The following is an 18,312-nucleotide window of genomic DNA, read 5'->3' as shown; positions in this document are numbered from 1 at the left end:
TTTGATGGGGGCGGGGGGGGAGATTGGGTACTTTTTTTTTTTTTTAATCTGTCGATGCACACAGATATCATAGCGCGTACATTATGTTGTTCTTACGATTGAACTTCATGCACACTGTTTTCTTGATATTTCCCCTCTGCTGGCGCAAGTACCACCTACACATTTATGATATAGGGTTGTCCGTCGATTCAAATTGAACCTAAATTGCCGTACCACCCTCAACAGTGCCATAGTTCACTTCCCGCAGAAGCTGTTGACAGTATTTGACAAGTATTTGAGTCAGTGCTCAAACCTGGACTAATTGTGTCATGTGAAAATTTGGACCTCAAGGAGTTTGACACATAATTGATTACCAAAAATCTGAATTCATGAATTCACTTTGGGCCTATTCGACATGCTGCAAACACAGCACTAAAATTAGCATTATCATAGTGAAACATAAGATGAATGTTTTACAAACATGTCCATAATTTTGGATTCTTTATGGAACATTCACTTTTTTGTGTTGACATAAGAAGCATATGAACTCAATTGTGCACATTAGTCATTAGGTCAACATGGTATGAAATGGTGTTTTTCCACATGCAATATACAAACAGTATCTTCTTCTTTTCCTTTCGGCTTGTCCCGTTAGGGGTCGCCACAGCGCGTCATCCTTTTCCATGAGAGCCTATCTCCTGCATCCTCCTCTCGAACACCAACTGCCATCATGTCTTCCCTCACGACATCCATCAACCTTCTCTTTGGTCTTCCTCTAGCTCTCTTGCCTGGCAGCTCCATCCTCATCATCCTTCTACCAATATACTCACTCTCTCTCCTCTGGACGTGTCCAAACCATTGAAGTCTGCTCTCTCTAACTTTGTCTCCAAAACATCGAACCTTGGCTGTCCCTCTGATGAGCTCATTTCTAATTTTATCCAACCTGGTCACTCCGAGAGCGAACCTCAACATCTTCATTTCCGCCACCTCCAGCTCTGCTTCCTGTTTTCTCTTCAGTGCCACTGTCTCTAATCCATACATCATGGCTGGCCTCACCACTGTTTTATAAACTTTGCCCTTCATCCTAGCAGAGACTCTTCTGTCAAATAACACACCTGACACCTTCCTCCACCCGTTCCAACCTGCTTGGACCCGTTTCTTCACTTCCTGACCACACTCACCATTGCTCTGGACGGTTGACCCCAAGTATTTAAAGTCCTCTACCCTTGCCATCTCTTCTCCCTGTAGCCTCATTCTTCCCCCACCACCCCTCTCATTCATGCACATATATTCTGTTTTACTTCGGCTAATCTTCATTCCTCTTCTTTCCAGTGCATGCCTCCATCTTTCTAACTGTTCCTCCAGCTGCTCCCTGCTTTCACTGCAGATCACAATGTCATCTGCAAACATCATGGTCCACGGGGATTCCAGTCTAACCTCATCTGTCAGCCTATCCATCACCACTGCAAAAAGGAAGGGGCTCAGGGCTGATCCCTGATGCAGTCCCACGTCCACCTTAAATTCTTCTGTCACACCGACAGCACACCTAACCGCTGTTCTGCTGCCCTCGTACATGTCCTGTATTATTCTAACATACTTCTCTGCCACTCCAGACTTCCGCATGCAGTACCACAGTTCCTCTCTGGGTACTCTGTCATAGGCTTTCTCTAGATCTACAAAGACACAATGTAGCTCCTTCTGACCTTCTCTGTACTTTTCCATCAACATCCTCAAGGCAAATAATGCATCTGTGGTACTCTTTCTAGGCATGAAACCATACTGTTGCTCGCAAATACTCACTTCTGTCCTGAGTCTAGCCTCCACTACTCTTTCCCATAACTTCATTGTGTGGCTCATCAACTTTATTCCTCTATAGTTGCCACAGCTCTGCACATCACCTTTGTTCTTAAAAATGGGCACCAGTACACTTTTCCTCCATTCCTCAGGCATCTTCTCACGCACTAGAATTCTATTGAACAAGCTGGTCAAAAACTCCACAGCCACCTCTCCTAGATGCTTCCATACCTCCACAGGAATGTCATCAGGACCAACTGCCTTTCCATTTTTCATTCTCTTTAATGCCTTTCTAACTTCCCCCTTACTAATCATTGCCACTTGCTGGTCCACCACACTTGCCTCTTCTACTCTCCCTTCTCTATCATTTTCCTCATTCATCAACTCCTCGAAGTATTCTTTCCATCTACCTAGCACACTGCTGGCACCAGTCAACATATTTCCATCTCTATCCTTAATCACCCTAACCTGCTGCACATCCTTCCCATCTCTATCCCTCTGTCTGGCCAGCCTGTATAGATCCTTTTCTCCTTCTTTAGTGTCCAACCTGCCATACATGTCATCATATGCCTCTTGTTTTGCCTTTGCCACCTCTACCTTTGCCCTGTGTCGCATCTCAATGTATTCCTTTCGCCTCTCCTCGGTCCTCTCAGTGTCCCACTTCTTCTTAGCTAACCGTTTTCCTTGTATGATTTCCTGTACTGTGAGGTTCCACCACCAAGTCTCCTTCTCTCCTTTCCTGCCAGAAGATACACCAAGTACTCTCCTGCCTGCTTCTCTGATCACCTTGGCTGCAGTGGTCCAGTCTTCTGGAAGCTCTTCCCGTCCACCGAGAGCCTGTATCACCTCTTCCCGAAAAGCTGCACAACACTCGTCCTGTCTCAGCTTCCACCACATGGTTCTCTTCTCTGCCTTTGTCTTCCTAATTTTCCTCCCCACCACCAGAGTCATCTTACACACCACCATCCTATGCTGTCTAGCCACACTCTCCCCTACCACTACCTTACAGTTGGTAACCTCCTTCAGATTACATCGTCTGCACAAGATGTAATCCACCTGTGTGCTTCTACCTCCGCTCTTGTAGGTCACCCTATGTTCGTGCCTCTTCTGGAAAAAAGTGTTCACTACAGCCATTTGCATCCTTGTTGCAAAGTCTACCACCATCTGTCCCTCCAAGTTCCTTTCCTGGATACCGTACTTACCCATCACTTCTTCATCACCCTTATTACCTTCACCAACATGTCCATTACAATCTGCACCAATTACGACTCTCTCTGTCTGGGATGCTCAGAACTACATCATCTAGCTCCTTCCAGAATTTCTCTTTCACCTCTAGGTCACATCCTACCTGTGGGGCATAGCCACTAATCACATTACACATAACACCCTCAATTTCAAATTTCAGCCTCATCACTCGATCTGATACTCTTTTCACCTCCAAGACATTCTTAGCCAACTCTTCTTTTAAAATAACCCCGACTCCATTTCTCTTCCCATCTACACCATGGTAAAATAATTTAAACCCTCCCCCTAAACTTCTAGCCTTACTGCCTTTCCACCTGGTCTCCTGGACACACAATATATACAATATATACAAACAAACAGTATAATGGCCAAAAAGATTACAAATTACAAGACTTCTCGACAATACCTGACTGTTTATGGTTAAAAAGGGACACAGTGGCCTTGCTGAAAAAAGAGACACAGGGGCCTTATTGCAATTCTTAACGGATACTGGCATACAGTCAGCTAAGACACATTCGAACTGTGGTCTGAAAAAATGTAAATACAGTATCTTAGCCATGATATTTTACAAGTATTGATGACTGAAGGAGGCGAACTAAATTTATAAATTTCTAACCCCAAACTTTAGACGAAAAAAAACAAATTATGTTTTTGGGCGGGGGTTGAGCTCTTGTGGTTTTGCATTAAGTGCCACAGTTAATGTGATCAATGTGTGTGTCAATGCTTCGGCTTTTGAGATGGATGACTTGCATAAAGGCTAGGAAGGAAAAAAATCATACAGTTCAACATTTGATGCTGGCTGAAATGACATTTACTGAAGCACACAGACACTCGTATGAGATGGCGAAGACAAGCAAAATGACGCCAAAAATTTAACTTTGGAGCATACTTTTCACTGAATGTTTGGGACAACGTTGGGGCCTTTCAAAGATACCACTATATACTGTATATGAGATAGCAAGAAAGAGCAACAGTGTGACCAAGGCATTTAACTGCTGCTGCTCATTTAAGATGCATGGCTTTCAAAAATAAATGTCAAACATTGGAGGAACATTAACTCTCTACATTTTTTTCAAACTTGCTTTTTGAGAACTACCCAGAACGGGTTTGAGCAGTTCAGAATCACTGATCTACATCATTTCTTGCCTCTTTTATTTATCCTCACCAGAAATTGGCTTTTGTGAACTGTTCCATGTACAGCTGCTCATCTGTGAAAGGGGCAAGGTGAACATCCCCAATGGTAGGGAACATTTTACCTAAAAACATAAGCAACAAAGAAGAAACAAAAAATGAATTAGAATTTCACAAACTGATCATATAAAATAAAACAACTGATCCAATATTACTCTGTATTTTAAAATCAATTTTACCGTTGGGTTTAAGGAACTTCTTGGCATGCAAGTAGCTCTCCAGCATCCGCTCATTGAAAAGCATGTAGCCCATAGGCTCTGATATGATAATGTCCACTTGTTCAGGGAGCGTCACCTCCTCCACCTTTCCTGGGACAACGATCACATGCTCTCCCAGACGGTTACTGTTAACCAGCACCTGCAAGGTAGCACAGACTTCTGATGAGTAGGCCTGTCACAATACTTTTTTTAGGACGATATACACTATATTGCCAAATGTATTCGCTCAACTGCCTTGACTTGAATTAAAGTGACATCCCACTCCTAATCCATAGGGTTTCAATATGACGTCAGTCCTCCCTTTGCAGCTATAACAGCTTCAACTCTTCTGGGAATGCTGTCCACTAGGTTTAGGCTTGTGTTTATACAAATTTATGACCATTCTTCCAGAAGCACATTTGTGAGGTCACACAGTGATGTTGGACAAGAAGGCCTGGCTCTCAAGTCTCCGCTGTAATTCATCCCAAAGGTGTTCTATCAGGTTGAGGTCAGGACTCTGTGCAGGCCAGTCAAGTGCAGCCACACCAAACTCTCTCATCCATGTCTTTATGGACCACGCTTTGTGCACTGGTGCACAGCCATGTTAGAAATGGAAGAATGTTCCCACAACGTTGGGAGCATGGAATTGTCCAAAGCAGTGGCTCCTCCGTTCCAGTGAAAGGTACTCTGTAGGATTCAGCATACCAAGAACTCGAACAATTAATTTCTCCCAACTTTGTGGGAACAGTTTGGGGATGGCCCCTTCCCGTTCCAACATGACTGTGCACAAAGCAAGATCCATAAAGACAATGATGAGAGTTTGGTGTGGATAAACTTGACTGGCATGCACAGAGTCCTGACCTCAACTTGACATGGGATGTATTAAAGTGCAGACTGAGAACTAGGCCTTCTTGTCCAACATCACTGCGTGGCCTAACAAATGTGCTTCTGGAGGAATGGCCAAAAATTCCCTCAACACACCCCTGAACCTGGTGGAAAACCTTTTCAGAAGAGTTAAAGCTGTTACAGCTGTAAAAGGTAGACCGATGTCTTATTAAACCCTATTGATTAAGAAAGAAATGTCACTTCAAATCATACACTATATTGCCAAAGATATTCGCTCAACTACCTTGACTCACATAGAATTTTAAGTGATATCCTATTCTAATTCCATATAGTTTAATATGATGTTGGTCTACCCTTTGTAGCTACAGCAGCTTCAACTCTTGTGGGAAGACTTTCAACACGGTTTAGAGAGTTAATTTATGGGAGTTTTTGCGCATTCTTAACAACAGGAGCATATTTGTGGGGTCACACACTGATGTTAGATGAGAAGGCCTGGCTCAATGTCCACTTGAAATCAACCCAAAGGTGTTGTAGCGGGTTGAAGGCAGGACTCGGTACAAGCCAGTCAAGTTCCTCCAAACCAAATTCTCTCATCCATGTCTTTATGGACCTTACTTTGTGCACCGGTGCAAAGACATGCTGGAACAGGAAAAGGGGTAAAATCCCCAAACTGTTTGACTGTCCAAAATGTCTTTGTATGCTGAAGAATTCAGAGTTCCTTTCACTGGAGCTCAGGGGATAATGTTTTGGACATTTTCAACTTTATAGGAACAGTTTGGAGATGGCCCCTTCCTGTTCCAACATTACTGTGCATTAGTGCACAAAGCAAGGTTCATAAAGACACAGATGAGATTTTCTATTTGGATGAACTTAACTGGCCTGCACAATCCTGACCTCAATTGCAGAGGGCGGACCTATGTCATATTAAACCTTATGGATTAATAATGGGATGTCACTTAAATTCATATCTGAGTCAAGGCAGGTGAGCAAATGCTTTTGGAAATTTGCATTGTCATCTTTTCCTTTCACCTTTAGGGGTCGCCACAACTGGCCATCCTTTTCCATGTATTGGAAATATAGCGGGCGGCACGGTGGCCGACTGGTTAGCACATCTACCTCACAGTTCTGAGGACCGGGGTTCAAATCCCGGCCCCGCCTGTGTGGAGTTTGCATGTTCTCCCCGTGCCTGTGTGGGTTTTCTCCGGGCACTCCAGTTTCCTCCCACATCCCAAAAACATGCATGGTAGGTTGACTGAAGTCTCTGAATTACCCGTAGGTGTGAATGTGAGTGTGAATGGTTGTTTGTATATATGTGCCCTGCAATTGACTGGCAACCAGTTCAGTGTACCCCGCCTCTTGCCCAAAGATAGCTGGAATAGGCTCCAGCACGCCCGCGACCCTAGTGAGGAGAAGCGGTATGGAAAATGGATGGTTGGATGGAAATATCACGATAAATGACGTTTTTTTTATGCCACTGTCATGACAGAGCAAAATAATTCAAGTACATCCTTTTTATGAGCAATTAAATTTTAATTTGAAAGAATCTTAAACATTGCCATTGAAATGTAGAACAACAAATAAAATATCTTCAGGCTCTGTTCACAAGACTAATATAACAAATATTAAATGGTAAATGCACTGCAAATGGACTGTGCTTTATCTACAAGGTCACAGTGCCCAAAGCGCTTTACAAAGCCTCACATTCACCCACTCACACACACATTCATACAACAATGGGCGGCTGCTGCCATGCAAGCCACCACATCATCTGCAAAAAGCAGAGATGCAATACTGAGGCCACCAAACCAGACCCCCTCTACGCCTCGGCTGTGCCTAGAAATTCTGTCCATAAAAGTTATGAACAGAATCAGTGACAAAAGGCAGCCATGGCGGAGTCCAACCCTCACCGGAAACTAGTCCGACTTACTTCCAGATATGCGGACCAAACTCTGACTCCGGTCGTACAGGTACTGAACAGGCTGTATCAGGGGGTTCGATACCCCATACTCCCGAAGCACCCACCACAGGACCCCCCGAGGGACACGGTTGAACGCCTTCTCCAAGTCCACAAAACACATGTAGACTGGTTGGGCGAACTCCCATGGACCCTCGAGGACCCTGCCAAGGGTGTAGAGCTGGTCCACTGTTCCACAGCCTAGACGAAAACGACACTGCTCCTCCTGAATCTGAGATTCAACTTCCTGACAGACCCTCCTCTCCAGCACCCCTGAATAGACCTTACCAGGCAGGCTGAGGAGTGTGATCCCCCTGTAGTTGGAACACAACCTCCGGTCCTCCTTCTTAAAAAGGGGGACCACCACCCCAGTCTGCCAGTCCAGAGGCACTGTCCCCGATTTCCACGCGATGTTGCAGAGGCGTGTTAACCAGGACAGCCCTATAACATCCAGCGAATCTCATCCACCCCGGGGCCTTGCCACCGAGGAGCTTCTTAACCACCTCGGTGACCTCAACCCCAGAGATAGGAGAGCCCGCCTCAGAGAACCCAGACTCTGCTCCCTCATGGGAAGGTGTGTAGGTGGAACTGAGGAGGTCTTCTAAGTATTCTCCCCAATGGCTCACAATGTCCAGAGTCGAGGTCAGCAGCGCCCCATCCCCACTATACACAGTGTTGATGGTGCACTGTTTCCCCCTCCTGAGACGGCGGATGGTGGACCAGAATTTCCTTAAAGCCGTCCTGATGTCTTTCTCCATCGCCTCACCGAACTCCTCCCATGCCCGGGTTTTTGCTTCAGCAACCACCAAAGCTGCATTCCGCTTGGCCACAAAAATTATTATTATATTTTGTTGGGCAACCTTTCGAGGCAATCACTGCAATCAAACAATTTTCTAACTTTCAATGAAACTGCACATCTCTCGAGGTTTGAACCATTATTATTCAGTAGATACAATAAATAATTTACTGGTATAACAAATCATCACATTTATATTTTTAATTATTTGAATTTGTACCTCAGCATGCTGAGCCATTGTGCTTGCTTCCACAGCATAGACCTTCTTTGCTCCTGCCTGGGCCGCAAAAAAAGACAGGATCCCAGAGCCACATCCAACATCTAGCACAATCTGGAGAAACAATGAAATCCATTAACATAGCATAGATGTCTGATGAAAAACTGTGTACACTGGATATACAGTTGTGCTCATAAGTTTACATACCCTGGCAGAATTTATAATTTCTTGGCCATTTTTCAGAGAATATGAACACAAAAACATTTCTTTCACTCAGGGTTAGTGTGTGTTTACTCTTTTTAAATAATAATGACAACAAAAACTACACAAATGATCCTGATCAAAAGTTTACATACCCCAGTTTTTAATAGCATGTATTGCCCCCTTTAACATCAATGACAGCTTGGAGTCTTTTGTGGGAGTTGTGGATGAGGCTCTTTATTTTCTCTGATGGTAAAGCTGTCCATTCTTCTTGGCAAAAGACCTCCAGTTGCTGTCAATTCTTGTATGAACTGCACGCTTGAGATCTCCCCAGAGTGGCTCAATGATACTGAGTTCAGGAGACTGAGATGGCCACTCCAGAACCTTGACTTTATTCTGCTGTAGCCACTGACAGGTAGACTTGGGTTTGTGTTTTGGATCATTATCATGTTGGAATATCAAAGTGCGTCCCATGTACAGCTTCCGAGGCTGATGAGTGCAAATTTTCCTCTAGTATTTTTTGATAACATGCTGCATTCATCTTGCCATCAACTTTGATCAAGTTTCCCGTGCCTTTGTAATTCACACAGATCCCCAAAACATCAGCGATCCACCTCCATGTTTCAGAGTAGGAATGGTGTACCTTTTATCATAGTACTTGTTGACTCCTCTATATGTATATATAACGTTTATGGTTGTGGACAAAAAGGTAAATTTTGGTCTCATCACTCCAAATGATTTTGTTCCAGAAGTTTTGAGGCTAGTCTCTGTGCTGTTTGGCTTATTGTAAGTGTCATTTTTTTGTGGTATTGGCGTAGCAATGGCTTTCTTCTGGCGACTCGACCATGCAGCCCATTTTTCTTCAAGCGCCTCCTTATTATGCATCTTGAAACATCCACACCACTTTTTTTCAGAGTTCTGTATTTCAGCTTCAGTCATCTGTGGGTTTTTCTTTGCATCTCGAACTATTTTCTTGGCCGTTGTACCATAAACCTTTGTTGGTCGACCTGGTCGTGGTTTGATTGCAACAGAATCTCTCATTTTCCACTTCTTAATTAGAGTTTGAACACTACTGGTTGGAATTCTCAGTTCCTTGGATATTTTCTTATATCCCTTTCCTGTTTTATACAGTTCAATTACCTTTTCCTCCAGATCTTTTTACAATTCTTTTGCTTTCCCCATGACTCAGAATCCAGAGATGTCAGTCAAGGGTCTGTCAGGAGCCCAGATACTCACTGAACCTTTATAGACACTGATTACAAGCAGACAGATCACAGGTGTGGATGGTTACCTTTAGTAAGCCATTCAAACCCATTTGTCTCAACTTGTGTGCATGTTGTCAGGCCAAAATCTCAAGGATATGTAAACTTTTGATGAGGGTCATTTGTGTAGTTTCTGTTGTCATTATGATTTAAAAAGAGTAAACAGTTGTTTGATAATAAATGGCTTCACACAAGCACTAACCATAAGTGAAAAAAGTTTGTGTGTTATCATTCATATTCTCTGAAAAATGGCCAAGAAGTCAAATTATGCCAGGGTATGTAAACTTATGAGCACAACTGTAAAACGCCGACACAAGACACGGGACGATTACACATTGGATGGTATACCGCGTATTTATTGTGTTTTTTTTTAACCGCATTTCACGGTTATTCTCACCACTAAAATTGTTCATTACCAGGAATTACTTTTTTTTTTAGTCTTCAAAGAAACTGCCGGCAACTGCCAATTTGCTGCCAACATCTTGTTATGACTTCCAAACAGGTATAATCGAAAACTACTTCCGCATTTGGCAAACCAGGCAAAAACACTTTCACCTCGCTCGGGTGAATGGGAAAAAGGACCGTTTCCAAGCTCCCGTAGGAACTTTGAACATCTACAGTGTCTTTTTTTAAACACTATGTCACCACAGAGCCACCAAACATGACAATAAACAGTGTTTGGGCTTTGTTCATGTTTACATGTATAATACCATATTTGCATGAATAAATGATAAATACATCAATCCTAGTTAAGATTGTTAGCATAGCATACACAGCGAGTCAGCTATCCTGTGTTCCGCCTCTTGTCACGTGACTTTCCGCATACAACAGATTGAGTTCTACGCAGGACACTCCCTGCTGTGATATGATTGATTGCTTGCAGTCAGGACGCTTGTGCAACTCATTGTGAACACGCAGTCACGGAGAGCAATATAATATGATATTCGGTCTTGTTCCTCGTGTGTGGATATATACATCAATGTTGAAACAATAGAATCAAGACATTGAGAAAAACAGTCGCTGAGCAATAAAAGGTTGCTCGTAATCTGGTAATGTCTGTACAATTTATTTTTATTTTTTTGACAATTGTGCAAAAAGATGCAGAGTCCTCATGCAATTAGAGCAGTTTGAGTGACTAATATAGTAATAGTCGGGTGGAATGACCATTGTGCAAAGGGTGCCGAGACTTCAAGGAATGTACGCACTTTAAAGTGACGAGTCGTGCGATAATCTTGGACAATGTAAATTGTGCAAATGTTGCAGATACTCATCAGTCAGTGTGCAAGTGGTGCAGATGCGACTCTGGCATGAGTGGCCAGTATTGGTCAACAACAGATGTGCAAATAGTGCAGCTTGGCGAGACTACTACAGCGAGTGCACGAGTAATGTATAATTGGCCCGACAGAAATGTGACAACAAACTCCAGACAAAAAATTGGCAGCATGTTGCAATGGAATAAGTTAGCTGTTTAAGAAGTTGATGGGAAAAGGGAAGAAGCTGTTGGAATGTCTGCTGATTTTAGTTTGCATTGTTCAGTAGCGCCTACCTGAGGGAAGGAGCTGGAAGAGCTGGTGACCAGGATGTGGAGGGTCCAAGAGGATTTTGCACGCTCTTTTCTTAGTTCTGGCAGCGTGCAAGTCCTCAAGGGTCTGTAGGGGGGTACCAACAATCTTTTCAGCAGTTTTGTTTGTCCGTTGCAGTCAGAGTTTGTCCTTTTTTGTACAGCACCAAACCAGACTGTGATAGAAGAACACAGTACTGATTCGATGACCGCAGTTTAGAACTGATTCAACAGCTCCTGTGGCAGGCCGTGCTTCCTCAGAAGCCATAGGAAGTACATCATCTGCTGGGCCTTTTTGAGGATGGAGTTGATGTTGATCGCCCACTTCAGGTCCTGAGAGACTGTAATTCCCAGTAACTTGAAGGTCCAGACGGTTGACACAAGGCAGCTGGGCAGCGTGAGGGGCAGCTGTGGTGAGGGATGCCTCCTGAAGTCCCCAATCATCTCTACAGTCTTGAGCGTGTTCAGCTCCAGGTTGTGTCGGCCGCACCACAGCTCCAACCGCTCCACTTCCTGTCGATATGCAGACTCGTCACCGTCTTTGATGAGGCCAATGACAGTGGTGTCATCTCCAAACTTCAGGAGTTTGACAGCCAGGTGCGTCTAAGTGCAGCCGTTCGTGTAGAGCGAGAAGAGCAGCAGAGAGAGGACACAACCTTGGGGCGCCCCGGTGCTGATGCTGCGTGTGGATTAGGTGGCCTCCCCCAGCCTCACCTGCTGTGTCCTGCCCGTGAGAAAGCTGTAAATCCACTGGCAGATGGCAGGCGAGACACTGACCTGGTGAAGCTTGTAGGAAAGGAGTTCAGGGATGATGGTGTTGAACGCAGAGCTGAAGTCCACAAACAGGATCCTCGCGTAGGTCCTTGCGCTGTCGAGGTGTTCTAGGATGAAGTGCAGTCCCATGTTGACTGCATCATCCGCCGACCGGTTTGCTCGGTAGGCAAACTGCAGGGGGTCCAGCAGGAGACCTGTGACGCTCTTGAGGTGATCCAGCACGAGGCGTTCATAGGACTTCATGACTACAGATGTCAAGGCTACAGGCCTGTAGTCATTCAGACCAGGGACTGGGATGATGGTGGAGCGTTTGAAACAGGATTGTACTTCGCACAGTTCCAGAGATCTATTGAAGATCTGTGTGAAGACTGGAGCAACTTGTCCACGCAGACTTTGAGGCCGGATGGGGACACAACGTCTGGGCCTGCCGCTGTTAATCTTTTGTTGTTTGAAGATGCGTCTCACATCCTGTTCGTGGCTGGTCAACGCAGAAGTCAGAGGTGTGATTGTGGTCGGTGGTGCGGTGGAGTGGGTGTGGGGTGTGTAAGTGTCCTTTTCAAATCTGCACTAGGTGTTCAAGTCGTCGGCTAGTCTACTATTGTTCTCAGCTTGGGGGGGATCGTCGCTTGTAATTGGTTAGTGATTGTAATACATGCCAGACTGATTACAAAACAGCCTATGACAACAGCGACGGCTTATTTTTTCCGAAAGGCGACTGATTTGCATATATTTAAACGAGAAAACACAGTTGTGCTCATATTTTTCTGCATACATTTATAAAATGTAAAAGTTTTTTTTTTTACCTTTTCCACAATATCTATGTACAATGCGCACTATTGACTTTTGACAATTTTTGTGGGCCCTGTGTGAAAAAGTAATTACCCCCCTTGTTGAATCAAATCACAGTTTTGGGTGAATTTCAGACCCACGCCTGATTACCTCCAGACCTGTTCAAAAGACATCACTGAAACCGAAAATGTCCCGACAAACTCAAGTCGGACAAAAGATTGAAAAAAAGCTGCAATAAAATGACACGATCCAAAGATCGAGAAATAAAGTAATTGACATCTATCAGTGGGGACTTCAATGCTCACGTGGGCAATGACAGTGAGACCTGGAAGGGCGTGATTGGGAGAAACGGCCCCCCCAATCAGAACCCGAGCGGTGTTCTGTTATTGGACTTCTGTGCTCGTCACGGATTGTCCATAATGAACACCATGTTCAAGCATAAGGGTGTCCACACGTGCACTTGGCACCAGGACACCCTAGGTCGCAGTTCGATGATCGACTTTGTGGTCGTGTTATCGGACTTGCGGCCGCATGTCTTGGACACTTGGGTAAAGAGAGGGGCGAAGCTGTCAACTGATCACCACCTGGTGGTGAGTTGGGTCCGATGGTGGGGGAAGATGCCGGTCCGACGTGGCAGTCCCAAACGTATTGTGAGGGTCTGCTGGGAACCTCTGGCGGAATCCCCTGTCAGAAGGAGTTTCAACTCCCACCTTCGACAGAACTTTGCTCATTTTCTGGGGGAGGCGGGGGACATCGAGTCCGAGTGGACCATGTTCCATTGCTGAGGCGGCCGACCGGAGTTGTGGCCGTAAGGTGGTCCGTGCCTGTCGTGGCGGCAATCCCCGAACCCGTTGGTGGACACCAATGGTGAGGGATGCCGTCGAGCTGAAGAAGGAGTCCTATCGGGCCTTTTTGGCCTGTGGGACTCCTGAGGCAGCTGATGGATACCGGCTGGCCAAGCGGAATGCAGCTTTGGTGGTCGCTGAAGCAAAAACTCGGGCATGGGAGGAGTTCGGTGAGGCCATGGAGAAAGACTTCCGGACGGCTTCGAGGAAATTCTGGTCCACCATCCGACGTCTCAGGAGGGGAAAGCAGTGCACCATCAACACTGTGTATAGTGGGGATGGGGCGCTGCTGACCTCGACTCGGGACGTTGTGAGCCGGTGGGGAGAATACTTCGAAGACCTCCTCAATTCCACCGACACGCCTTCCCATGAGGGAGCAGAGTCTGGGTTCTCTGAAGCGGGCTCTCCTATCTCTGGGGTTGAGGTCACCGAGGTGGTTAAAAAGCTCCTCGGTGGCAGGGCCCCGGGGGTGGATGAGATTCGCCCGGAGTTCCTCAAGGCTCTGGATTTTGTAGGGCTGTCCTGGTTGACACGCCTCTGCAACATCACGTGGACATCGGGGACAGTGCCTCTGGATTGGCAGACTGGGGTGGTGGTCCGGAGGGTGTGTTCCAACTACAGGGGGATCATACTCCTCAGCCTCCCTGGTAAGGTCTATTTAGGGGTGCTGGAGAGGAGGGTCCGTCGGAAAGTTGAATCCCATATTCAAGAGGAGCAGTGTGGTTTTCGTCCTGGCCGTGGAACAGTGGACCAGCTCTACACCCTTTGCAGGGTCCTCGAGGGTGCATGGGAGTTCGCCCAACCAGTCTACATGTGTTTTGTGGACTTGGAGAAGGCGTTCGACCGTGTCCCTCGGGTGGTCCTGTGGGGGGTGCTTCGGGAGTATGGGGTACCGAACTCCCTGATACGGGCTGTTCTGTCCCTGTACGACCGGAGTCAGAGTTTGGTCCGCATATCCGGCAGTAAGTTGGACTCGTTTCCGGTGAGGGTTGGACTCCGCCAAGGCTGCCCTTTGTCACCGATTCTGTTCATAAAGTTTATGGACAGAATTTCTAGGCGCAGCCGAGGCGTAGAGGGGGTCTGGTTTGGTGGCCTCAGTATTGCATCTCTGCTTTTTGCAGATGATGTGGTTCTGTTGGCTTCATCAAGCCGTGACCTCCAACTCTCATTGGAGCAGTTCACAGCCGAGTGTGAAGCGGCTGGGATGAGAATCAGCACCTCCAAATCTGAGACCATGGTCCTCAGTCGGAAAAGGGTGGCGTGCCCTATCCAGGTCGGGGATGAGATCCTGCCCCAAGTGGAGGAGTTCAACTATCTTAGGGTCTTGTTCACGAGTGAGGGAAGAACGGAACGAGAGATCGATAGGTGGATCGGTGCAGCGTCTGCAGTGATGCGGACTTTGTATCGATCAGTTGTGCTAAAGAAGGGGCTAAGCCAAAAGGCGAAGCTCTCGATTTACCGGTCGATCTACGTTCCTACCCTCACCTATGGTCACGAGCTGTGGGTCGTGACCGAAAGAACGGGATTCCGGATACAAGCGGCCGAAATGAGTTTCCTCCGCAGGGTGTCCGGGCTCTCCCTTAGAGATAGGGTGAGAAGCTTGGTTATCCGGGAGGATCTCAGAGTAGAGTCGCTGCTCCTCCACATCGAGAGGAGCCAGATGAGGTGGCTGGGGCATCTGATTCGGACGCCTCCCTGGTGAGGTGTTCCGGGCACGTCCCACCGGGAGGAGACCCCGGGGACGACCCAGGACATGCTGGAGAGACTACCTCTCTCGGCTGGCCTGGGAACGCCTCGGGATCCCCCGGAAGAGATGGATGAAGTGGCTGGGGAAAGGGAAGTCTGGGCGTCCCTGCTAAAGCTACTGCCCCCGCGACCCGACCTCGGATAAGCGGTAGAAGATGGATGGATGGACATCTATCAGTCTAGAAAGGGTTACAAAAGCCATATCTAAAGCTTTAGGATTCCAGCAAACCATAGGGAGAGACATTATCCTCACATGGAGAAAACATGGAACAGTGGTGAAGCTTCCCAGGAGTGGCCGGCCTCCAAAGATTACCCCAAGAGAACAGCAATGACTCATCCAGAAGGCCACAAAGGAACTCACGTCAACTTCTAAGGAACTACAAGGCCTCCCTTGCCACAGTTACTGTTCATAACAAAACAATAAGGAAGAGACTGGGCAAAAATGGCATCCATGGCAGAGTTACAAGGCGAAAACCACTGCTGACTAAAAAGAACATTGTCGGTTCGTCTTACTTTTTGGGAAAAAACAAACAAACAAAAAAACATCTGAATGATTCCCAAGACTTTTGGAAGAATGCTTTTTGGACTGATGAGATGAAAGGTGGAGATGGAAGGTGTGTCTCTAGTTACATCTGGTGTAAAAAGAACAGCTTAAAAACTCCACTGTGACACAGTAAAACTCTTCCGGCATTAAAGGGATACATGTCCTCCATTCTGCCGAACAAGACCAAAAAAAAAAATAATAATAATATTTTAAAAATGAAAACATCATACCAACAGTCAAACATGGTGGTGGTCGTCTGAATGGCTTTATATAAAAAAAAAAAGTTTTGGAGTGGCCTTGGAGCTAGATGAAGTAGTTCTGAGCATCCCGGACAGAGAGAGTGTCGTGATTGGTGCAGATTGTAATGGACATGTTGGTGAGGGAAATAGGGGTGATGAAGAAGTGATGGGTAATTACGGCATCTAGGAAAGGAACTCTGAGGGACAGATGGTGGTAGACTTTTCAAAAAGGATGCAAATGGCTGGAGTGAACACTTTTTTCCAGAAGAGGCAGGAACATAGGGTGACCTACAAGAGCGGAGGTAGAAGCACGCAGGTGGATTACATCTTGTGCAGACGATGTAATCTGAAGGAGGTTACCGACTGTAAGGTAGTGGTAGGCGAGTGTGTGGCTAGACAGCATAGGATGGTGGTGTGTAAGATGACTATGGTGGTGGGGAGGAAGATTAGGAAGACGAAGGCAGAGCAGAGAACCATGTGGTGGAAGCTGAGACAGGACGAGTGTTGTGCAGCTTTTCGGGAAAAGGTGAGACAGGCTCTCGGTGGACAGCAAGCTTCCAGAAGACTGGACCACTGCGGCCAAGGTGATCAGAGAGGCAGGCAGGAGAGTACTTGGTGTATCTTCTGGCAGGAAAGGAGAGAAGGAGACTTGGTGGTGGAACCTCATAGTACAGAAATCATACAAGGAAAAAGGTTAGCTAAGAAGAAGTAGGACAATGAGAGGACCGAGGAGAGGCGAAAGGAATTCATTGAGATGCGACATAGGGCAAAGGTAGAGGTAGCAAAGGCCAAACAAGAGGCATATGATGACATGTATGCCAGGCTGGACACTAAAGAAGGAGAAAAGGATCTATCTCAGGTTGGCCAGACAGAGGGATAGAAATGGGAAGGATGTGCAACAGGTTAGGGTGATTAAGGATAGAGATGGAAATATGTTGACTGGTGCCAGTAGTGTGCTAGATAGATGGAAAGAATACTTTGAGGAGTTGATGAATGAGGAAAATGAGAGAGAAGGGAGAGTAGAAGAGGCAAGTGTGGTGGACCAGGAAGTGGCAATGAGGAGTAAGGGGAAAGTTAGAAAGGCATTAAAGAGGATGAAAAATGGAAAGGCAGTTGGTCCTGATGACATTCCTGTGGATGTATGGAAGCATCTAGGAGAGGTGGCTGTGGAGTTTTTGACCAGCTTGTTCAATAGAATTCTAGCACGCGAGAAGATGCCTGAGGAATGGAGGAAAAGTGTGCTCGTGGCCATTTTTAAGAACAAGGGTGATGTCCAGAGCTGTGGGAACAATAAAGGAATAAAGTTAATGAGCCACACAATGAAGTTATGGGAAAGAGTAGTGGAGGCTAGACTGAGGACAGAAGTGAGTATTTGCGAGCAACAGTATGGTTTCATGCCTAGAAAGAGTACCACAGATGCCTTATTTCCCTTGAGGATGTCGATGGAAAAGTACGGAGAAGGTCAGAAGGAGCTACATTGTGTCTTTGTCGATCTAGAGAAAGCCTATGACAGAGTACCCAGAGAGGAACTGTGGTACTGCATGCAGAAGTCTGGAGTGGCAGAGAAGTATGTTAGAATCATACAGGACATGTACGAGGGCAGCAGAACAGTGGTGAGGTGTGCTGTTGGTGTGACAGATGAATTTAAGGTGGAGGTGGGACTGCATCAGAGATCAGCCCTGAGCCCCTTCCTGTTTGCAGTGGTGATGGATAGGCTGACAGATGAGGTTAGACTGGAATCCCCGTGGACCATGATGTTTGCAGATGACATTGTGATCTGCAGTGAAAGCAGGGAGCAGGTGGAGGAACAGTTAGAAAGATGGAGGCATACACTGGAAAGCAGAGGAATGAATATTTGCCGAAGTAAGGCAGAATATATGTGCATGAATGAGGGGGGCGGTGGGGGAAGAGTGAGGCTACAGGGAGAAGAGATAGCAAGGGTGGAGGACTTTAAATACTTGGGGTCAACCGTCCAGAGCAATGGTGAGTGTGGTCAGGAAGTGAAGAAACGGGTCCAAGCAGGTTGGAACGGGTGGAGGAAGGTATCAGGTGTGTTATGTGACAGAAGAGTCTCTGCTAGGATGAAGGGCAAAGTTTATACAACAGTGGTGAGGCCAGCCATGATGTACGGA

The 18,312-nt window shown here is 46.2% G+C and overlaps 1 protein-coding gene across 7 annotated transcripts in view; it reads right to left on the bottom strand.

The window, feature by feature from the left end:
• Nucleotides 1–18,312, bottom strand: part of carm1 (coactivator-associated arginine methyltransferase 1) — a 200,798-nt gene that overhangs the window by 111,736 nt on the left and 70,750 nt on the right. For all 7 annotated transcript variants that reach the window (XR_009788317.1, XR_009788318.1, XM_061771988.1 and 4 more), the window contains 3 exons: nucleotides 8,223–8,333; nucleotides 4,389–4,566; nucleotides 4,184–4,274 (listed from right to left, as the gene is read on the bottom strand). Coding sequence is in view for 5 of the 7 variants with exons in the window: in XM_061771988.1 (XP_061627972.1) it covers nucleotides 4,184–4,274; nucleotides 4,389–4,566; nucleotides 8,223–8,333 (380 nt within the window). In the remaining 2 variants the exon portion in view is untranslated. The remainder of the gene's footprint in view (nucleotides 1–4,183; nucleotides 4,275–4,388; nucleotides 4,567–8,222; nucleotides 8,334–18,312) is intronic.

This window comes from Phyllopteryx taeniolatus, chromosome 4 (assembly GCF_024500385.1).
Source record: "Phyllopteryx taeniolatus isolate TA_2022b chromosome 4, UOR_Ptae_1.2, whole genome shotgun sequence".
NCBI lineage: Eukaryota > Metazoa > Chordata > Actinopteri > Syngnathiformes > Syngnathidae > Phyllopteryx > Phyllopteryx taeniolatus.
Note: the sequence above shows the minus strand (reverse complement) of the source record. Positions and strands in the feature narration are given on the sequence as shown.